At 38.2% G+C, this 20,604-nt stretch overlaps 1 protein-coding gene across 2 annotated transcripts in view; it reads left to right on the top strand.

Annotated features, from left to right (window-relative positions):
- The window catches only part of LOC117413995 (plexin-A1-like), a 205,551-nt gene that overhangs the window by 99,447 nt on the left and 85,500 nt on the right, over positions 1 to 20,604 (top strand). For both annotated transcript variants that reach the window (XM_058999470.1, XM_058999471.1), the window contains exons 4-6: positions 4,752 to 4,889; positions 17,591 to 17,691; positions 20,157 to 20,280. In XM_058999470.1, coding sequence (XP_058855453.1) covers positions 4,752 to 4,889; positions 17,591 to 17,691; positions 20,157 to 20,280 — 363 coding nt within the window. The remainder of the gene's footprint in view (positions 1 to 4,751; positions 4,890 to 17,590; positions 17,692 to 20,156; positions 20,281 to 20,604) is intronic.

Below are 20,604 nucleotides of genomic sequence, written 5' to 3'. Positions count from 1 at the left end.
ATAATACATCAAAAATATATATTTTGGTAAGCCTTGCTCACTGCCCCCTCCCAAAGTCATTCACAAAGTTGGGGAGGGAAAAAAGGCTGCTGCCTTTATGGGTATTAACAAACGGCAGTGAAGATGTCAATGTGTTGCTATGGAAACATCTTAAATTATAAGTCAATAATATAGCCACCTGTAGCCAAGCAGAATTGTGGCTTGATTCTAGGCCATCAGTAACCCATTACATTAGGGCTCAAGTGGCACAGTCTTCCTGTAGCATAAAAATACTGGAAAAGTTAAGCTTTGAGTGCAAACACTTTTATACAAATCGCTCCAGTTATTGCCATTTATTTGTAAGACATTTGTTTTGTAAATGAAAACTTCAGTGCTAGTTTTTTAATCTGTTGTTTTTAATGTTGGTCTATCACTTTCTTGCTCTAAGGCCGATTCACAAAATGGTTTGTTCCAATATGAATTGTGTGACCACAAGGATCATTGAGCTTCAAAGTGTATACAGTATTTGGTTACATGAGGTCATGTCTTTTTACAAGGTGGATGTAACCTCTTTTTCAAATCCAGTGCAGTGATAATATGACTACTGGCTTGGCTGTCGGTTATGTTGGTGCTAAATAAACCTCAACAGTTTTACCTACGAACTGCAACACATTACGGCAAGCCCTTTGACCTTTTCTAATGCTATTGGGTCTTGTTGAGGAGGGATTGTGGTCTGATTAGTGGGTACACAATTACATTTCTGGATTTAAGAGGCTTGCTTTATTCAGTTAAGCATTGTTCCGATACTGGGGGATGTAGTCTCGCTCACTGAACTTTCTGTGAACTGGTGTGACTTGTTTTCTTCGGTCAAATAAAAGCTAGGGGCTGGAGCTTGTAGTTTCTTCTTTTTTATTAGTTTTTCTCAAATGTTTTTACTATGCAGCTTTCCATATGCACCAGGGGAGTCCTGAAGATACCTAATAAGCATTTTACCTTGATCCCTGGTCTTTCAAAGTTTGAACAGTTAACTTGTCTTAGGATCAAGATTGTCTTTTGGTATTTTATCCTTTAGCTGTGTTTTAAACAACTGAAAGTCTCATGTCCTTAACATTTATAAATCAATAGGTCTTAGTCTTTATTGCACGGGACCCTGAATGAAGGGAATCATTGTTAATCCCCTTGTTAAATGTACATCAGCTACTTTAAATCTGGAACACCTTTTTGTATGAGTGAAGCTTTGTAGTTTTAGTTGCCTTGGGTCAATCCCAGCCAAGTACTTCTTTTTCATTTCTTGGCACTCTCTCAGAACTCCCATTACCAGGAAACACCTTCATCTTCAGGGCATTTCTGCAAACCTGTAGTTCCGTCTTAAAGGGATATGTTTTAGGGTGTTAAACGTAACAATGCATTGTGAAACATACTAACCTGCATAAGCTGTTCTTTTTAAGATACAAAACAATGATCCGCCATGGTGTTGCTTATTATGATACACTGTATCAGTTTTTAATACAGATAGACTGAGGGCCATAGACTACCCAGATTAGTATCTTGATTGTTCTAGGACAGATAACGGCACGCTCTTCTTTAAGTGAAGAAATTACTGTTTATGGGCCCCCGGTGCAAGAGACTGCCTGCCTGTTCATGAAATGTGCTCCTGGAAAACAGAATGAATAGAATAATATGATATTGGTGAAAAGTAGTCAATTCACAATATTCTGACATATGTTTGTGTTCTGCCCTTACTGAATGGTGAACATTAAATATGTCTGCAGAATGCCTCTGTTCCCAAGTGGGCAGATGCATGGCTTTACTGGAATTAGATTTTGCATCCCAGCAGGCTATTTGGGTAAATTCTTTTAAAATTAAATTATATTTGATTGCATGTGAATTATCATTTGCGGGTCAGTGGGTGGGGGGTGGGGGTTAGAGCAATGACAAAGTGAGCTTAATAAGCCAGCAACAGTCTCAGCTGTGAATGAATGCCCAGCAAGTAAGCGTGTGTGAGGTAATCAATTTGGCACTGGTACAGTATGTAAAGATATAATTTCATTAGTATCTTTTATATTTGAACAAAATAGTGCTCATCTTTTAGTTGTCAGTTTTCTTAATATACAATTTTGTACTATAGTATTCTGAGCTACAAGAGATCTCCCTAATCCATGCAGGCAGCATCACATGGCAACCAGTCACACTGGTGTAGATGCAGTAATGCACCGCACTGTAGAATGTGTGCTCATAAATCCCGACTGACACACACTGCCTGAGCACATCACGCAACTCTGCCTTTCCACTGAAATGGGTCGGCTGTAACCCCAGGACCGCCTGTCACTTGGACACACACATGGTTTGATTTTGGAGAAACAAAATCTGTACTCCTTCATCTGCTGTAGTGGGAGGGGGAAGCAGCACTTATGACTTCCTTATTGTTCCAGTAGGGGTCACTGTGGAGCAATATCTACAGTCTCCAACGTTTTTGAATAGAATACTTCTAACCAAGATATCAGCCCTCTATCGAAGAGTCCGCTATGGCACAGGGACCTGCAGCTTTTCTGTATTACAGAACAGATTCCAGGTCATTTAACAAATGAAGCTGTTATTTTAGGCACACATTTAGACACAAGTGTGTACTACATACATGCCAAATGGGGCTGTACAATAATTTGGAAGGATCTAAAGTTTTAGGAGGGAAGATGAAAAGCTAGCAATGTTCTACAAAAACAGCCTTAAACTATATATTGGAGAGGTATGAGAGTTAAGCTTTTTAAATAGCCAGGCATAAAATATAAACTACTCTGCATGCCTACATGGTGGCTTGGTTTGGCTTTGATGCATTGTTTTTACCCCCCACTCACTGATTTTACCACCAATCAGTGCTGTCAGTGTGTCGGGTGAATGCAGAGAGAGAGACTGAGAGAGAGACTGAGAGAGAGCGAGAGAGAGAGAGAGAGACTCCTTTGATATCTGAAATGTTTTTTTAATGTAGTCTGAGTTAACGGAGCGCTCATGGAGTCTTAACAAGGAGATTATTGATGCCGGCACGCTCGTTTAGCAGTTGGTCTGCTATGACAGGGAATTATTATGGGGGACAACATTTTGGGACCTTGTTCGTCTCAGATAATTAGGAATTTTTGATTGATTTACTTTAAAAGATTCTCATTTATTATTTAAATTGATTATTATTTAATGTTGCAGTCTCATGTGGCTTTGTATTGGCTTACATGGGACTCGAGTATTTTTTTTTTTTTTTTTTAAATGTTACCTCATAATCTTGTTTTGTAGAAGCTTAGAACTCGGGGTCGCTACCGCAAAGTCGATGTATTTTCTCACACTTACACACAAGTGGTACTTTTTGATTTTGTAAAGTTGCAGTATCCCACAATATTTCTGTTTAGGTTTTTTACACCATTGTAATTAATTGTTGAATGCTTTCTGATTCTTTCTTCTGTGTACACTTCACCCGTCTGCTGATGTACACAGTGCAGCCCTTAAGCATCCAATGTAGTTCAGTTATGGGAGGTAAAATTGTGTGTGTATATATATATATATATATATATATATATATATATATATATATATATATATATATATATATATATATATAACCAATTAATGTTGAAAAACATAATGATTGGAAGTGGTGACTGAGGCAGGAGAGAATTTGATTTACTAAGGTTTTGGAAATATGTTCCGGCTGCCGCTTGCCAGCTCCCCTGACAGCGCATTTGAGCTCAGTGGAACCTAAATGGATTGAAAACAAACACATTTCCAGTGTTTTTTCTTTGCACTTTATCTTCATTCTCCCTGCATTCGGTGTGTGTGTTTAAAAATAGCCCAGGTTAGCAGGCTAGTAAAATAATCTCAATGCCTGGAAGCGGACGGGTGCCTTTAGACAGTCAGGATAATGAAATGTGAATTTCTGTAATGAAATCTCTGTCATTGTACAGCACAGGACCCTGTGGGAGGAGAGGGAACCTTCACACTTGCTAACAGGCTTTGAGTCACAGGAGTCTTGGACTTTTGTTTGGGCTCTTAAGGCTTTAAAACCGTCAATACCTCTTAAGCACTTGGGCTAGTTTTAAACAGACAACTTTTCTTAATTTAAGACTTTGAGAGCATTTTGATATGAACTTGGTGAAAATGTCAGCTTTTCTGACACTGGAAGCCCAGGAGGTGAACGGTTAAGGTACTGCTAGAGGTTAAACCTATTATTGAAATCTGGCCATGTACTCTCCTGACCCCTTCTGGAAGATGGAGGCTGGTGCATCCTTTATCTCACAGTGGCTGCTCAGAAGTGAGGAACTATGCTTGTTGTGATATTTGGGTTAGAAAATGGAGGTTGTACTAATTTCACTTAAACCCAGAGGCAGGTTTCTCTCTTTTTTGCCCTGCTTGTCTCAATCTGAAATATATTGCACCTTTTTAACAGTTAGCTCAAAGGTTTGTACTTGGGTATGTAATATAGGGCGCTGGTTTTAAAATGGGCACAAAGTACAGCATGTTCTAGCAAACGCGTGTGTAAAATGTGCACTTGCTTTCAAATCAGGGCTCACAGAGCTCATCCTTATTGTTTCTTAACTTCTTTTTTTTTATTATTATTCTAAATGCTACTTACTTTATGCAGTTATTTTACACCCCACAACGTACTTTTTTTTTTTTTTTTTTTTAAGTGTTTTTGTGAAAACCACACGGTATCCTTTTCCACTCTATAACTGAAGTGAGAATGTACAAGCTACGTTTTAATGTTGGTTTGTGCCTGGCTTGTGTTTCCCCAGATTCTGGTGAACTCTGTGAACCAGGCCCAGCCCGCTTTGCTGTATGAGGACGTGGAGGTAAGCGAGGGGAACCCTATCCTGCGAGACCTCGTCTTCAGCCTGAACTATCAGTACATCTACACCATGACGGAGAAGCAGGTAAAATAGCACCCCGCACCCCCTCCCTCCCTTCCTTCCCCCCCTATCATTTCACAGATTAATAATTCCATGGCTTCATTCAATTATGAGAGGGCCAGAAGGGCATATTGTTTGACCAAAGTGGCAGTAAATTGTATACATATTCAGTGAATTATTCTTTTTTGTATATATATATATTTATTTTTTAAATACATTTCTGTTCCAGATTTCATTAGTGTTTAAAGTTAAGGAAATATCATCTTGGGTCCTTTTGCCTTGTAATTTAGTTTAAATAAATATTTTAGACAGTTAAGATGGAAGGTTTTTCACATTTGCTCCTCAGTAGGGACTGCTTTTGTGGGGAGATGGGGAAGGGGGGGACACATCTTTTGTCCTAAAATACCTTGCCTTCACAATTCATAAATGTGACAACCCCAGCCCTATTGTCCTAAAGGAAAGAACAGAAAAGCTTGATGTGCTCGACAACAGTGGCTTGGTGATGAATTGCTTGTGGAAAGATGTGGGCAGTAGTGCTTATACCTTGCATTGCATGGGTCAACGAATAGGCATGAACCCCTCCCATCTTTGAGCTGCACAGCCTATCAGACTTGAACCTTGCCCTGAAGGATGAGAAATGGCATGATCATTCAATACCGGGCATCTTGGGTTAGTTAATATATCAAGTTGTTGGCCGTGTCCAGTAGACTAGTCCGCCTCGATGTGCAGATTTACAAAAAGATTGGAAATGTGATATTATGAGAGAAGGGCAATAAGTACATACATGGGTGGATGGATCTACTGTGGTAAAAAATAACTCATTGGTGAATAATTGGTTCAGAGAGAAACTGTAATTGCACATGGCCATTGGGGACCTTTTTCATAATTAATTAAAGCAAAATAATAATTAAAACATAACATATGGCAGTAATACAATTTACAATGTCACGGATCGATAAGTGATGCTTTATTTAGAAACAATGACAGGAGCTTGGGATATTGGGATATTTATGGAAATTCGGAGAATTTAACTGTTGGCTAGCCTCATTTTAAACTATTAGCCTTGTGGTCAGGATGCTTGCTGCAAAACAGAACCTAGAAGCAGCCTCCTGGTGATGCATTTATGTATTTTAGAAGTTGTTTGCAGTAAAGACAGACTTGCAGGCCGCCTTTTGGTAAGTCAGCGCTAAGGAATTCAACCAAACTTTATCAATAAAAGAAAAGAAGCATGTTTTCAGTTTTAGTCGGTACATTTCCCACAGGTATCTTGTTCATATATTCATCAGTTCTTGAGCGAGTGACTGAGGAGACTTGTCAAAAAAAGCACTCGGTATGATTGGCTTGTTCTTATTCCAGTAATCGAGCAGCTATTGAGCTGATTTGACCCTGTGCCCTGCAGGCTATACAGCGTCAAAATGTAATTCAATGTATTAGAGTTAGAAGCGAGGTGAATATTTGCTGGGTATTTCCAGTGGAGCTGAATGAAAGGGGGTAGCTAACCCTTACCTACAGAGTTAAGGCCTCCCATTTTTTGTTATGAAGTTTTATTCATTTCCATAATGACCTCCTCCACCTCCCTAAGCAAATTCTGAAATTCATGGATTCATTTATTTATTTAACAGAAAGGCATTAAGTCCAAGCTTTTCCTTCCATTAAGTATACAATTATGTGAAGCCTGCATCAGAAACTCCAATACCAGAGACCACAAGACTCCTATATTCTAGAAATTAGAAGGACACAGCAGAAATCTATTAATTTTTCTCCAAAACCAAAAATTGCAACCTAAAGGTGAGTAGAAATTGAATGTGTTTTACAAAAAAAGATACATTACAAAGTGGAATTCTTTGACTGCGATTTTTGCTGACTGCTTTCTGTATTATGTTATTACTGCTGTAAAAAAAAAAAAGTTTCCCTTTTTATATTGGTTTAAAAACAAGCAAACTTTGCGGTGATCTGTTTTCAGGAATTCTTTAGGAAAACAATCAATCATCTCTTTAAAAGGGAGTATTGTGCAAGATGAATCTTCAGATACCAGCTCAAAGTCAGATTTTGACAGTTTGGGAGCAACTTTGCAGCATCAGAAAACCAGAACTGATAGCATCTCTTGCATTAATGATGTAACATGCAGTTATAAATATATTGCACACGGTAGATTCAGAAAGTGACGACCTGAATATCAACAGCAATTTTCTTTCAGATTTTAGTAGAAAACAAAAAGTGATCTTGCTTTATAGTCGACAGGGAACATGTAATGCTTGCAGGTTAGAGATGATGAATACAATTTAAATAAATATATAAATGGCAACTACAGTTAATATATTTTGTTTAGCCGGATATGCAACAGAGCAGAGGCAAGACACAAACCACCCACTCCCCTAGCAAGCATCTAAACCACTGTACAAAAGAACCAGGTGCAATTAAATGAGTAGTTATAGAGGTTTTAATCTACTTTATTTCCAGTGTTTAGAATCTTAAATGGCAGTGCATCACACAACACTGCCTGTAATTTATGGGAACACCCAAAATTAACTGTAATAACACTCTTTTGAAGCAAAGGTACATTTGTAGCAGTATAAACAAGAAATTACTTATTTTTGTTTTGCAGAAAGGAGAAGATGCATTATTATATAGAGTAGTTTCTTTCTAGTTGTATACCATTTTTAAAAGGTGTGTGTTTTTTTGTTTTAAATTGCTTTTACATTTGCTTCAAAGCAGGGCCTTTGGTATTAGTCAAGAATAATGATTTTTAGAGTGTATACATTGTTGGGGTTTGGGTGGTGACGTATGTATGTATGCATTCATGTATGCATTCATGTATGTATTCAGGAAGTATTTCAGTCCCTATCTTAAAAGTAGGAAAAGAGCTTTGGGCATCAGGTGCTACCAGTAGTCTATTGTCCTAAGTGGTGGTAGTGTGTGGTGGTAGTGTATTGTGGCAGTGACAGTTGAAAATCATAAGACCTCACCAGACAGTCACTAGAAACAGACCATTACAAAGTCACACTACATTGAGTAGTATAAATAGCTACCACTCTTGGAGATGGCATTCTTATGTAAATAGTTTTGTAGCAAATGTAATATCCGGGGTGTCTTTCAAAACAAGTAGTGCTATTAACACATTGTATTTGGCCTACTCGCCAACCAATTCAATTAGTCAGGCCCCAGAACTCCCAGCCAAGAGCAGCGGCTATAATAATGGTCAGCAGGGAATTGACATTGGCTGCTGGCAAGGGAAGTCTGCACAAGACTCCAGTAGTGCTAATGGGTTCCGTTTTCTATATAATTGGTGCTTATTCAAAAGGGAGACCTGTTCTTGTATTGTGTTTTACCTCATGCTCTTCTAGACCGGTATTATGCAGTACATCTAGCAGCAGTTTTATTTATCATTATCCCACTACATCTTCTTTTTTTTTTACTCTGAATATTGCACCCGGAGAAGTTCAAGGCAAAGCTTTTTTCATTACTTTTGATTTTGGCTTTTTTAAATTTATTTATTTTATTTATTTATTTCTCATTTCTTCTTTCATTTCATTTCATTGTATTGTCCTTGTACTATTGTGAGCTGGCAGTAAGATGAATAAATATCCTGTGAAGATTTAGAGGCGGCAATTTGCGCTTAGAGGCTAGCTTCTCAAAAGAAAATTCTCTGTATCAGATTTGAAGGCAGCTACAGTACAGGGTGATTTGAAGTTGTCTATGCTTCTGCGTGCAGAAATACTGGTAATGCCCTTAGACCACAGGCCAGGTATAGAAGTCTTGGGCAGATTGGTTACCGTTTCAGTAGAGTGTGACTAGGAAAAGCAATCAAACAAGAAGGGAGTTTAATGTGCCTGTCCACTTTATTTTGAAATACTATCCAAAAAGCTAAATAAATAGCATCTGGTCCTTTGGTCATCAATCCAGTAACTGGGAACTCGCTATCCTAATGTTTCCTTTGGAGGGAATCCAGTAAGGTTGTGGGAGTAAAAGATCGAAATGACAGCTGCAGGATGAGAGATGCTGCGAGTCTGTCAGAAAAAGCGCTTTACAAGGGATCATTTTTATACCTGCTGTCTGAATCTTGGAATCTCATCTTTCTCTCAGTCCTTCATGTATTTTTTTTTGGAGGGATGTGTAAAACACTAGTTCTGAAGCGGTGATATTGATGCCATCGATTCTGATAGAGGCTTAGTTAACTCAGATATGGATGTTGTATTGGGAGTTATCTGTACAGGGGAGCTGTTGGAGAGCTGATTAACCACTGTGCAAGTCAGGTCTGTTCTGAAGTATAGGGTGGTTTAGTGTCACAGCAGTTATGGAGAAATTATTTTTTTTTGTTACAGAACACTGATTTGGTATGTAGACAAAAAAGCAATGCTACTGTGGCTTTAAAAGGTTATCACTGCTGATAATCAAGAATTCATCATTTGAACAATCTTTTCTACTGGATTTGCCTATGAATTCCAAAGTATTAAATGTTCATTTCAAGCAGGAGGAGATGCACACACGCCCTCTCTCCCACACAACAAATGCCAGTCCTGAGAGCTGTGTTGTACAGTGCCTCAAATTTCAAAAACTCAATTTACAAAACTGACAGAGCAATTCACCATTTCCCATGTTCTGAACCAGTTAATTAAAACTTCCCGACAGAAAACTGTAGCGCTTTGGAGAACATTAAACTGTCTGTTTAACTCTGGAATAAAAATGTTTGATTAGTGAACGTCGGGTTTGTAGGTAGCAGGGAGACACTATTTCATCCAGACATTGAGAATTAAACTGGCAAGAATATATGTTCATGTACATAGCCCAAATAAAAGTGTACTTTATTAGTAGCTGTAATACAATTTTCTAATGCACCTTTATTTTAAAGCTGATATACGGTCCCTAACATGAAGTGATAACTGGAAAGAAATGTGTTTTATATGCCGTATATTGAGATGCATACCGTGACAGTGGTTTTATTGTTTTATTTGGTTTTATTGCAACTCCATGTACAATTGTAACCTCCATGCAAATGACACAGTGACACACTACTTCAATTCCCAGAGCTTGCGACCAATTAAGAAGCGGTCTGAAGGTCATACCAGATGGAAACCACTTATCCAAAAATCAGATGACTAGAATCTGATTTACAAGGCGATGTCTTAATCGAGGAATGCAGTATATAACATGGTATTAAGAATATATACTATGTAGTTTAATTTTACAAGAAGTTCTACAATGTTATTGGAACAGTCCAACAAAATGGCTTGAAAGATTCACGGAATTCTGTGTTTTCATTTGGCTAGTTGTCTCTGCCCTTAGGCACAACTCATTAGGGATATCTCGAGAGAGAGGGTAAATATACTTGCTGTAAAGTCCATTGAGCTGTTTCCAGTGTCTTCATGATTTTGGTGTCAAGCAATGATGGATGGCTTGCCTGGCCTAACCAGTGGGAACATTGATACCAACAATCTCACTGGGCTGCGACCACCGTTCTGCCACATTAGTCCTTCTGTGCTTTCCTTTCTTGGTATGTAGATGAAGGTTGTGGGGTTGGATCATGTGTGCGCATGATAAAGGCATAGGATTGACTGCTGGGATGGTGGTTGACTTATCACGTGAAGATATTGCTGGAAACCATATTTGTGCTGTGAGATTTGGGAACGATGAACGTGAATCTGTATGTTTTTAATTATGTACTAGTACTTTCTGAAGTGCAGTAGTAAACAACACTTTCAGATTAGCTTTATTAACATTACCCCACCCATCTTTAGTCAGTCTTTTAGGTTCTTGTTTTTGTTAATTCAGAGAATGCAAATATTTCAAACACTACCTTATAGATCAACTGCTGCATCCTGGTCCCCATGCTGTAGATCACATGGTCTGATTGCTGCTAGACTATTGAATGACAACCTAGAAGTGATACCAGTTCATCCGTAGCGTTGACTTTGAAAAATCTGCCATTCCAAATTGGTATATAACGTAAACAAGTAACCAAAATATCTTCAACAAAAGAAAATGGGACCAGTGAAAATGCTTGCTTTGATGATGCAGAAAATGAATTGTTCAGGCAGTAACTTGATTTTAGAAAAGGGTAAGCACAGGAATAGACTGCATGGAGATTGTTGAAGTAAGCTTCTGTACAATGATTTAGGATTCACATGGAAGTCTTTGCTGCAATGGAAAATGAAGCATTAAAAGGTTTATGAGATCCAGTAGCCCCTCCAGCCTTTAAAGATGTCTAAGCTAGTATATTATAAAGCAGTTAAACCAGGGTTTACTAGGTGTTTTTTTTTTTTTTTTTATAGTGCTGGATCTGCAGTTATTCACTTTCATTTTGCTTTTAAAAAAATGAGAATGGGAGTAAACCTAAAGGGCCTTGGTATTCCCTCAGTGAGATAATTAGTAAAAACAATATGACTGTGGGGGAACAGCTTTGATAAAGGGCCAGTTTTGGACTAAACTTCCTTATGACTCAAAGTGCTGATTTTGTGGCATTTGGCCGTGGAGTTAAAAAGTAAGTAAAAACAAATAATCTACTTCTTGATCACAAAACAGCTTCCAGAAGGGATAACTGTTTTCTGGACTGCTTGAACTACCTTTGGAGAATGTAAAACAATCAGATTAAACTATGGAAGAATGTACACATAGAAACCAAGGAATTATATATTGGTGTAAACTTGGTTATGGAACAATTTGAGTATTACGTTACTAGACTTGTAAATGATTGTTCTGTCCCACTTAGCCATTGTGCTTTTGCTAATTGTATATTTTCTGCTTAAGCCTAGTCTATCCATGTAACCACTGCTGTATTTGGAACCTTGCTTCAGACACAGTAGTGCTAGAGGGTACAGCAATGATAAGCTCCGCAAACCTGTTCGCTGTTCTGCGATTTGGAAAGGACGCTTCTAGCTTTCCTTTTAGACAAATGGCAGTCTGGTGCGGTGCTTCGTTGATAAGACTCTTCCCTGAAAGAGCAGAAGTCTGTCGTTTTTTTTTATTCTTTTGACATTTTGTCCTTTTAAAAACAAAGAGTATGTCATTGTCTGGCCAGTCAAGGAAGCTTTCTCTCTTCGTGACTGGGGCTTGGAAGTGATGTATGGCACAATTTGCCATTCTTGTACAGTACATGGCCAGATTAAAAGGAAGAAATCTTCTCCAGATTGGGAAGGCTGCTTCCTATTAAATTACACCTTGTCACAGATTTTGGTATCTGATTGGTATGCTATCCATCAACCCATTGTTGTCTTAATGCCCTTCCAATTGCACAGATCAAGGAATTACAAAACACCCCCACCTTCCAGCATGAGATACCAATGTCAAGATTACATTTCTTTGTGGACTGATTTAAGATGTCCTCTTTTGTGAACCAAATCAAAGAAACTCATTGTGACCATTTATTTTAAGGCCTGACCATTGTGTTGTCTTTTATTGTAACACTAAGATGAAATGAACGCTCTCAGAGTGTGAGACTTATATGAAACATTATATTTTTTTATGAACATTGTTGCTTTCTTGAGAAAGATGTGTGTAGTTATAATTGGTTTTATTAATAAAATGCATCAAAACGTATTTTCTTGGTGTCAAATAGGAGGCACTTCTTTTACACAGAGAATTGATGGTCTGGAACCAACTCCTCTGTAATGTTGTTGAAGCTGACATCCTGGGATCCTTCAAGAAGCTGCTTGATGAGATTCTGGGATCAATAATCTACTAACAACCAAACGAGCAAGATGGGCCGAATGGCCTCCTCGTTTGTAAACTTTCTTTTGTGCTTAATTGACTGCTTGCTAAAAGCTTCTCCAATTTGACACCAGGTTTCCAGTGTACTATCATTGTCATCTGAGAACATTGTCAGGTCTTCACACTATTTCTTCGTGTGCCTTATCTGATATCTTAGTCCACTGTTCTGTTACATTGCCTCCATCTGTTATCACTTCTCTAGACCAGATGTCCGACCCAGTGCAACTTGGTTCCTTTCATTTTATTCATATAACCCATTTTTGTTTGTCTGTCTTTTGGTAGTGATTTACATTTCCATCTGAGAAAAGTGCTTTCAGTTTTAGTGGCTATCTGGCTGTATGCAAACAGTAAGGCTTGTAGGACTCCTTTTAAAGAAACAAGTCTCACCTCTTGCTTAGGTCATACAACTGAAATAAAGCAGCAACTCCCCGATTTAAGTGTTGGGGTTGTTCTGAAAGAGGTTCAGTTTCACTGCACGTTATTGTCATTATGAGTTATGGGATATCTAGTTACTGTTTGACAGTTTGGATGGGATTAATGGGTGATGGTGTATATCTTGGAGCCGCCCTGTCGGTTCCTGTCAGACACTCCTGTGTCACAGGCTAAAAAGGTAACGTGAAGCCTTACATCTGTGGCTGACGGTTGTATTATTTGTATAAACCCTGCAGATAATGATGGCCAAGTAAGTGTAGGAGTTGTATGTTGATGACATGCATGTTTATAAACTGTAACTATGGGTTAACTTTTTGTTGTGGTGCCTTTAGCGATATTCTATGACACAGTTTGGGGCGGAAGTGGTGAATATGCAGAAAATACCAGTACACCATCTGGAATTTTGATTTTGCTTTTCATTTTCTTTATTTAAACAGTGTTTTCTCACTTTTTGAGGCACTTTTTTGTTTCTACAGTTTAAGATATTCGTATACAGCCTAAATATACAAATCGCTACATGGTAAATCCTGAATTAACTGGAAAAGTGGTCGAAAAAGTGGTTTTACTCTAATATACTGAAGAAAGGCATATCATTATAGTGAAGGCATGTATTAGCTATTATAAACTAACAATAAATTATAATAATAATACATTGTTAATGGAAGGTTTCCACTGTTAAACCTGCATTGTATAGACTGTCTCCAGATTTCAAATGCTGTCTGTTGAGTGTATTGTAGAAACTCCCAACAGGTAAGAGAGCTCTTTTGTTTCTTGGCAACCTTGTCTGTTCATTAGACCATTTCCTCTCTCGTTAAATCAAACCCACCTGAGGAAATCACTGCCGTGGACCTCCTTGTATCCCCTTGTAAAACTAGCCGTACATCTCTCATTGGCAGGCAGCCAGCTGAAAAGTATTGTTGGGTAAAGTATCATCCTCATTTCACCTAATGTCCTGGGATATAATTAACATTCTTTAGGTGTCAGATAATGTACTAATTTAAGGATTAAGTATGTATTCTCCTTTTTTTGGTAGATTTAATTCAAGTCTTGCCTGAAGTCATAATGTAATACGTGAGGGCGGGAAGGAGTTGGTGAATTGGGTAGGGTTGAACTGAGGATCATGTGGTGGTGGTGTTGTCACTAAGAAAATTACATCCCACAAAAAATATAAGCATAGATTTTCTAAAGCTAATGTGGAGGTTTGTGGTTTCTTAAAGCCCGCTGCACACAGCCCGACTCAAGCCATCCCAACTCATCTCATCTGAGTTTGCACAGATTTTGCGATCAGTTGTGCTCAGTTTTGGTTTGATGTTACAATTGAGTTTTTCCCGACTAGGTGTCGCACACTGCAAAGACTGAATTCGACGGACCACAACTAGATCCTGGTGATTACTATGTATGCAGATTTAATTAATACTGCCATGTACACATTTTTGTATTAACTTAGCCCAACATACCTAAGTTAATACAAAAATGGTATTGTACGCTGATTAGACGACGGAGACAGCGCTGCGAGGCAACCAAAAGAAGCGCTTAGCCTTTTAATTAATTGACCATTTACACCGTGCAAACGTTTCAGGCAGTGTTTGACTTTTTGTACAGCTTGTCTACTACACTTTAGCCTGTGGTAAATAAAATCCAACCTGTTGATTTTTTATTTGATTTTGGCGGTTTTTTTTTTTTTTCTCAGCGTGTAGATCTAGGGGCTTGTGATTTGTGACCTATTGGAGATCGACACACCGGTTACTTCTGTTTTAGCGCAGTAAGAAAATATAGGCTGCCAGTAGATTGATAATAAAAAGGTAAATTGATAATTTACCTTTGATTAGTAAACGCCAAAAAAAACCTATTCAAATGTGCACATATCTGATATTTTTGAATTCGGGACACTAGGAGCAATTCAAGACTAATGTATTTTTACCTGTGGAACTAAAGCTGTCAATATTCCACCATCTTGTATGACAAGTTACATGACAAGCTACGTCACTTAAACCTGCTTCACCATTGGTATGACTAATCGGTCTCAGTCAGTCTTGGTCGGCAACCGCTGCACACAGACCGACTGATCACATCTGAACAAAACTGCGTCTGAAAAAGATTCAACATGTTCAATCTTCAAATCTGAAGACATCCCGACTGAAATCTGCATAATCTTGGTTTTAAGGGCACGCACACTGATACGATTCATCCAAACTCTGTACGGCCAGTTGAGATGAGATGAGTCGGGACGGCTTGATTTGGGCTGTGTGCGGCGGGCTTAAGTGTAAACTTGGTTGGGTTTACATGATTTTGTGACAGAATAAAGTGTTTTGACATAAGAAAGATTACAAACGAGAGGAGGCCATTAAGCCCATCTTGCTTGTTTGGTTGTTAGTAGCTTATTGATCCCAGAATCTCATCAAGCAGCTTCTTGAAGGATCCCAGGGTGTCGGCTTCAACAACATTACTGGGGAGTTGGATCCAGACTCCCACAATTCTCTGTGTAAAAAAAGTGACTCCTATTTTCTGTTCTGAACGCCCCTTTAAACTAATCTCCATTTGTGACCCCTGGTCCTTTGTTTCTTTTTTCAGGTCGAAAGACCAGAATTGAACACAATATTCTAGATGAGGTCTTACTAATGCATTGTAAAATTAACATTACTTCCCTTGATTTAAATTGAACACTTTTCAGTATATATCCGACCATTTTGTTGGCCTTTTTTAAAGCTTCTTATTATAGTTTCCATAAGTTTACATATTATAGAAGTCAGGCTTATTGGTCTGTAGTTACCTGGTTTGATTTTGTCTCCCTTTTTGTGGATCGGTATTACATTTGCAATTCTCCAGTCTGACGGTACAATCCTCAAGAGACTGTTGCATGATCTTAGTTAGGTTTATACTGCCCTCATTGTGTCTGAAGAAACTATTTTCTCTTTACCATCTTTTATTTTGGGTTTGTCATCCTAAACCTATAAACATTAAGTTGTCTGTGAACTGGCCAGTAAACATTATTCAGTAGAGGGGCCAGACTAGGGAACCATTGCGATTGCCATCTGCTGCTGGGATTGAGTTGAAAGCGATCTGATATTGATCCAGATTATTTATCTCTTGCTCTCAGTTGTGTGAGGATGTTCCGTATGGTGCTATGTATACCTGCTATGGAAAGCAATACCATTTTACAGTGCTTACGAGCCATTAACATAGTGAACACAACATTTCTTACTAGTGGCTCCTTATTAGGTTACGTGAGGACCTACACATCTAATAATCCCTGCTATAAAGGACTTTTTAACGTTGAAAGAGATTACTGAAGTAATTAAGAGTTCTGTCATGCCGCAGTAACAAACCCTGCTTTTTCATTATCTTGTTATACCCCACATTCACAGACACTAGACCTTTCTTGAAGAAATATTATGAATATGCATTTCTTTTGTAAAACAAGTGTCATGACAACTGCAGAAATAAACACCAACATATCTGAAACTTTTCAGGTGAGGGCTAGACAGTTTGCTGTCATTTATTAGACTCCAAGCATGTCACAAAGTGGTGTTTGAGTGTGCTGATGTAGAAATAGACTACTTTAGAAATAGCCCAGTTACTGTCAAACACTGTCCTTGCCCAGGGTGGAACTCCCGTATGCAGCACTGTCAGTCTACCCATATTCAAATGTAGGGAATTACAGAAATTCAACATGAGGAATTTCATGTTTCACAAAAACATTATGTTGATGATGTATGTCATGAGCTCTACTCCTTTTCATAAGAACTTGATTTCACATTTCAAACTGCTGTACCTTGTCGTCCAACATTTATTAAATCCTATGAAAATGACTTTTATTGTAGAGCAAACATTTTAATGGCATTCAAAACGCCTTCCTCCCAGGGGCAGTGTTACAGAATACAGCACACTTTCTGTCTGACTTTTAGGCACAGATGGTACTTGATAGAGGGAGACTGAAAAGACGTGTTTTGGATATGGTTTAAGCCCACTTCGTAGCCGTGTTAACTGTATAAGTTGACACTGGAGGCTGTTCTTAGGATATCTCGGCATGTGACCTTGGAGATACATAAGTTTACATAACTTCCATGTGCCTCTGTCCCTTCAAGCTGTAAAACTGCTCTCAAACTGCCATGCATGGCAAATAGGTCACCTCTGTTTGGCTTTTCGGGATAAGCAAATAAGTTAGTGTTGTGATAATTAAACTTTCTCCAAAAATAGCAGTATAAGCTTTGCAACTGGAGGGTTGATTTGATACAGATGTGCTGAGATAACTGTACTTAAGAATGAGGGTTCTTTTTAAATCTTTTTTCTGTTACCATGTTTTATAATGAACAAAATACTGCCTTTCCATATTCGGGGCTTCTTATGGTGGGGAGCCATTTAAGCTTTGCTTCATCTTGATTATATAACCAGCACCATTTGATGGATTCACAGCAATATTATCTACGTGGGTGAACATTACTTTTAATGTTTTAAGGTATATTTTATACAGAAAACACTGGTGATTTATAAATACATCTCTACCAGTCCCCATGCTATATATGCTACAATCGCCAAGTCCCCACCATGTTGGATATGTTGCTCAAGTTGTTTTTTTGCACCCCCTACAGGTGAGCCGAGTCCCAGTGGAAAGTTGTGAGCAGTACAGGAGCTGTGGAGAGTGCCTGGGCTCTAAGGATCCTCACTGTGGTTGGTGTGTCCTTCATAATATGTAAGTACTACAGAGCCTGGAATGGCTATATACACTTTCAACATTTTAATAGAAAGACATGTTTCCTAATAAAATTCCAGTTGACTGTACAGTTACCTAGTGCTAATACGACTCCTATTGCCAAGAGCCAGTCCAGATTTTATTATGAGATCATTAGACCCATATTTGTGGCTAATCAAGCTCACACTTCAATGTGGAATTGATCAAACTATTTTGCAAATGGATGCAGTATACAGTAAGACATATTTAATTATTTTTTTTTTATTTATGGACCACCCTTTTTATTTCCTCTTAACCACCAACCGCTTGGTTTGTCGTCTACTAATCTGAACCCCAACCCAGAATTTTAAACACAAAATCCATTTACTGCTTTTAAATTTAGTACAATAGTATAATAATTCTCTCCTGTTGAAAGGAATTTTAAGCCTTTCATTAAATTTGTGAAGCCTCGTAAGTCAGCATCTCTTTCAAAGAGTTGTCTTGTTGCCAGCTACAAGACTTTTTATAGTGACGCAACAAAGAGCGACTGAGTGACTGCCTGCCTCTTATCTTTCAAGCTGAGCAGCTTTCACTCAGCATTACATGCTGTTTAATCCAATTCCCCACCCCTTACTCAAGTGAATGACACCTGCCTTCCTAGAAGGTATCCGAGTCGGGCCTCTGCCTTTTTCCACTCCGTGACCTCTGTTTTGTCTTCGTTACAAAGAAATGAGCTGCTTTCTCAACAAGGCAGAAATCACAGGTGTCTCTTGCCTTGACATGATTGATGATAAGTGTCCCTGTTTTTGTAACAGCTCAGAATTTAGTGCAATATATATTATGACATATATCCTACAAAGAGGTTGCTTTTTTTGCTGACTATGTAAAACCAGGCTGAAAGATGGGTCGTTTTTGCTTTTTTTGTTAGCAATTACTCGAGTCAGCAGATATTAATATAATGACAAAACATGTATTTATTTAAAGGTACACATCCTCTTTAAATTATATCAGATTTTATTGAACATGTTCTACAATCGCTCATTCAATTACTCAACTTCCCTGTAAACAGCTTCAAAACTTTGTGGTATAACAAAGGTTATTTTGCTAATTTGGAACCAAAACCAGGTTTTCCCTACTTTTGATTTAAGACTTTAAACCTGTTTGTTTGTTTGTGTGTGTCTTTCCTGCCAATGGTACTGAATGAATGAGTGCGGCTTTCTGTGTGTGTACACATCTATTTATGTAAATGTCACTTTTTATAGCTCAGTAATAAAAACACAGCTTGCAAATCTTTGTGCCCAAGTTACAGAAGTATTACATTGTTAATTGTAACTGCCGTAATTATGAATCGTTTGTATTCACAATTCTTTTTGCAAGTTAAAGTTAGTCTTTGGTTAAAATAATAAAATGATAATTTTAAATTATTCCATATATGTATCTACAATCATAGCTTCCTACTGTTATGTCTGATGAATTAATATAGTTTTAATCTCTCACTGAATTTGGGTGTTTCCCATTATTTGTCAAACCTGTCCTATAGTAATGAATTCCAATGGTAAATCGCCTATAAAATGAGACAGTCCCTTGAACAGCATGGTAGTTATAAGCAGGTTGGCCAGTATTTAAAGATATTTACATATAGTCTAACTTCATTATAATGAACCCCCCTGGGACCTGGAGAAATGTTTCTTTTATTATTGTTCACTAAAATAAAATTTGACAATTTGCTATATCAGAATAATGAAGAAACGCCGAAATTGAACTGAACATCTTCATACAGTATACAGAAGTCTTTCAAGACAACTTCACATTGATCAACATTTAAACTGTATATTTAAAAGAAAACTAAAGAAATGAAAAAAATAAAAAGTACACTTACATACTGAATACAGTAATTACGTGCATTTTCTCTTGAAAAACATATCCAGTGCAGATTGCTTCATATTTTCCGTGCTTTTCTCAATGCAAGCTGTTTCAATCTTCTTACCTCCTCACGCCTGTTGCCATGGTTGCAGTTTGTGTGAAGATGGCAACGGTTGCATACGTCACACATGATTCGCACGACAATAGGTTATCTATGAATCAGCCTTATCTTTGTATTAGCCTACCAAGGTCTTTCTTTTCACTGAGAGAATAACACATTCACGCTGGAGAAAGTTCAGTGTCAGTCACTACCAAGATCGGGCTAATTTCCATTGAAAAAAACAGTTCTTGCTGCTTGGATGGTTAAAAAAAGGGGGTTCGTTAAAGTGAAGTTAGACTGTATGTGTCCAGTGAGATGTGACCTCATGTACTTTCGTGATATTCTGAGAATATACACATGGGATCCAGAAAATGCAAAAACTGAAAAAGGTTTTAAAATGAGTGGGATGCAGCTTGAGCGAACACCCAAACCAAGCTCTCTGTGTACATCGCTCACATACTGCTCCCTCTAGCTCCGCTTGAACAACACAAACCCTCACTGAATCCTCATTGTACCCTGGCAGCTGCTCCCGCAAGGATAAATGTGAGCGAGCGGACGAGCCCCAGCGCTTCGCCTCGGACCTGCACCAGTGTGTGCAGCTGAGTATCCAACCACAGAACATCTCCGTCACCATGTCTGAGGTCCAGGTCAGTACAAAGGCATGTCATTTACAAGGCAGCTCCCTCGCAGGCCCTTGTGATTGATGGTGTAGCCAGCCCCTATTCCACATTGTATTTAAAATGCAACGCTGCTACCTTTCCTGTAGGTCACATGGTTTGGTTGCTGTTGGGAACCAGGAAGCCGCACGAAACTGAAACTTTTCATCTCTAGAGTTGTTGTCTTCTGAAATATTAGCGTATTCCAAATATACAATACAAAGAACGAATCAAAAGAGCAACAGAAGAAAATAAGTACCAGTGGTAATATTGCTAGTGGTAATACATGATTAAAACCTTTAGCTACTACTTCTT

The sequence above is a fragment of the Acipenser ruthenus genome, chromosome 25 (genome assembly GCF_902713425.1).
Source record: "Acipenser ruthenus chromosome 25, fAciRut3.2 maternal haplotype, whole genome shotgun sequence".
Taxonomy (NCBI): Eukaryota; Metazoa; Chordata; class Actinopteri; order Acipenseriformes; family Acipenseridae; genus Acipenser; species Acipenser ruthenus.
The sequence above is the reverse complement of the archived record's forward strand: the minus strand, read 5'-3'. Positions and strand labels throughout refer to the sequence as shown.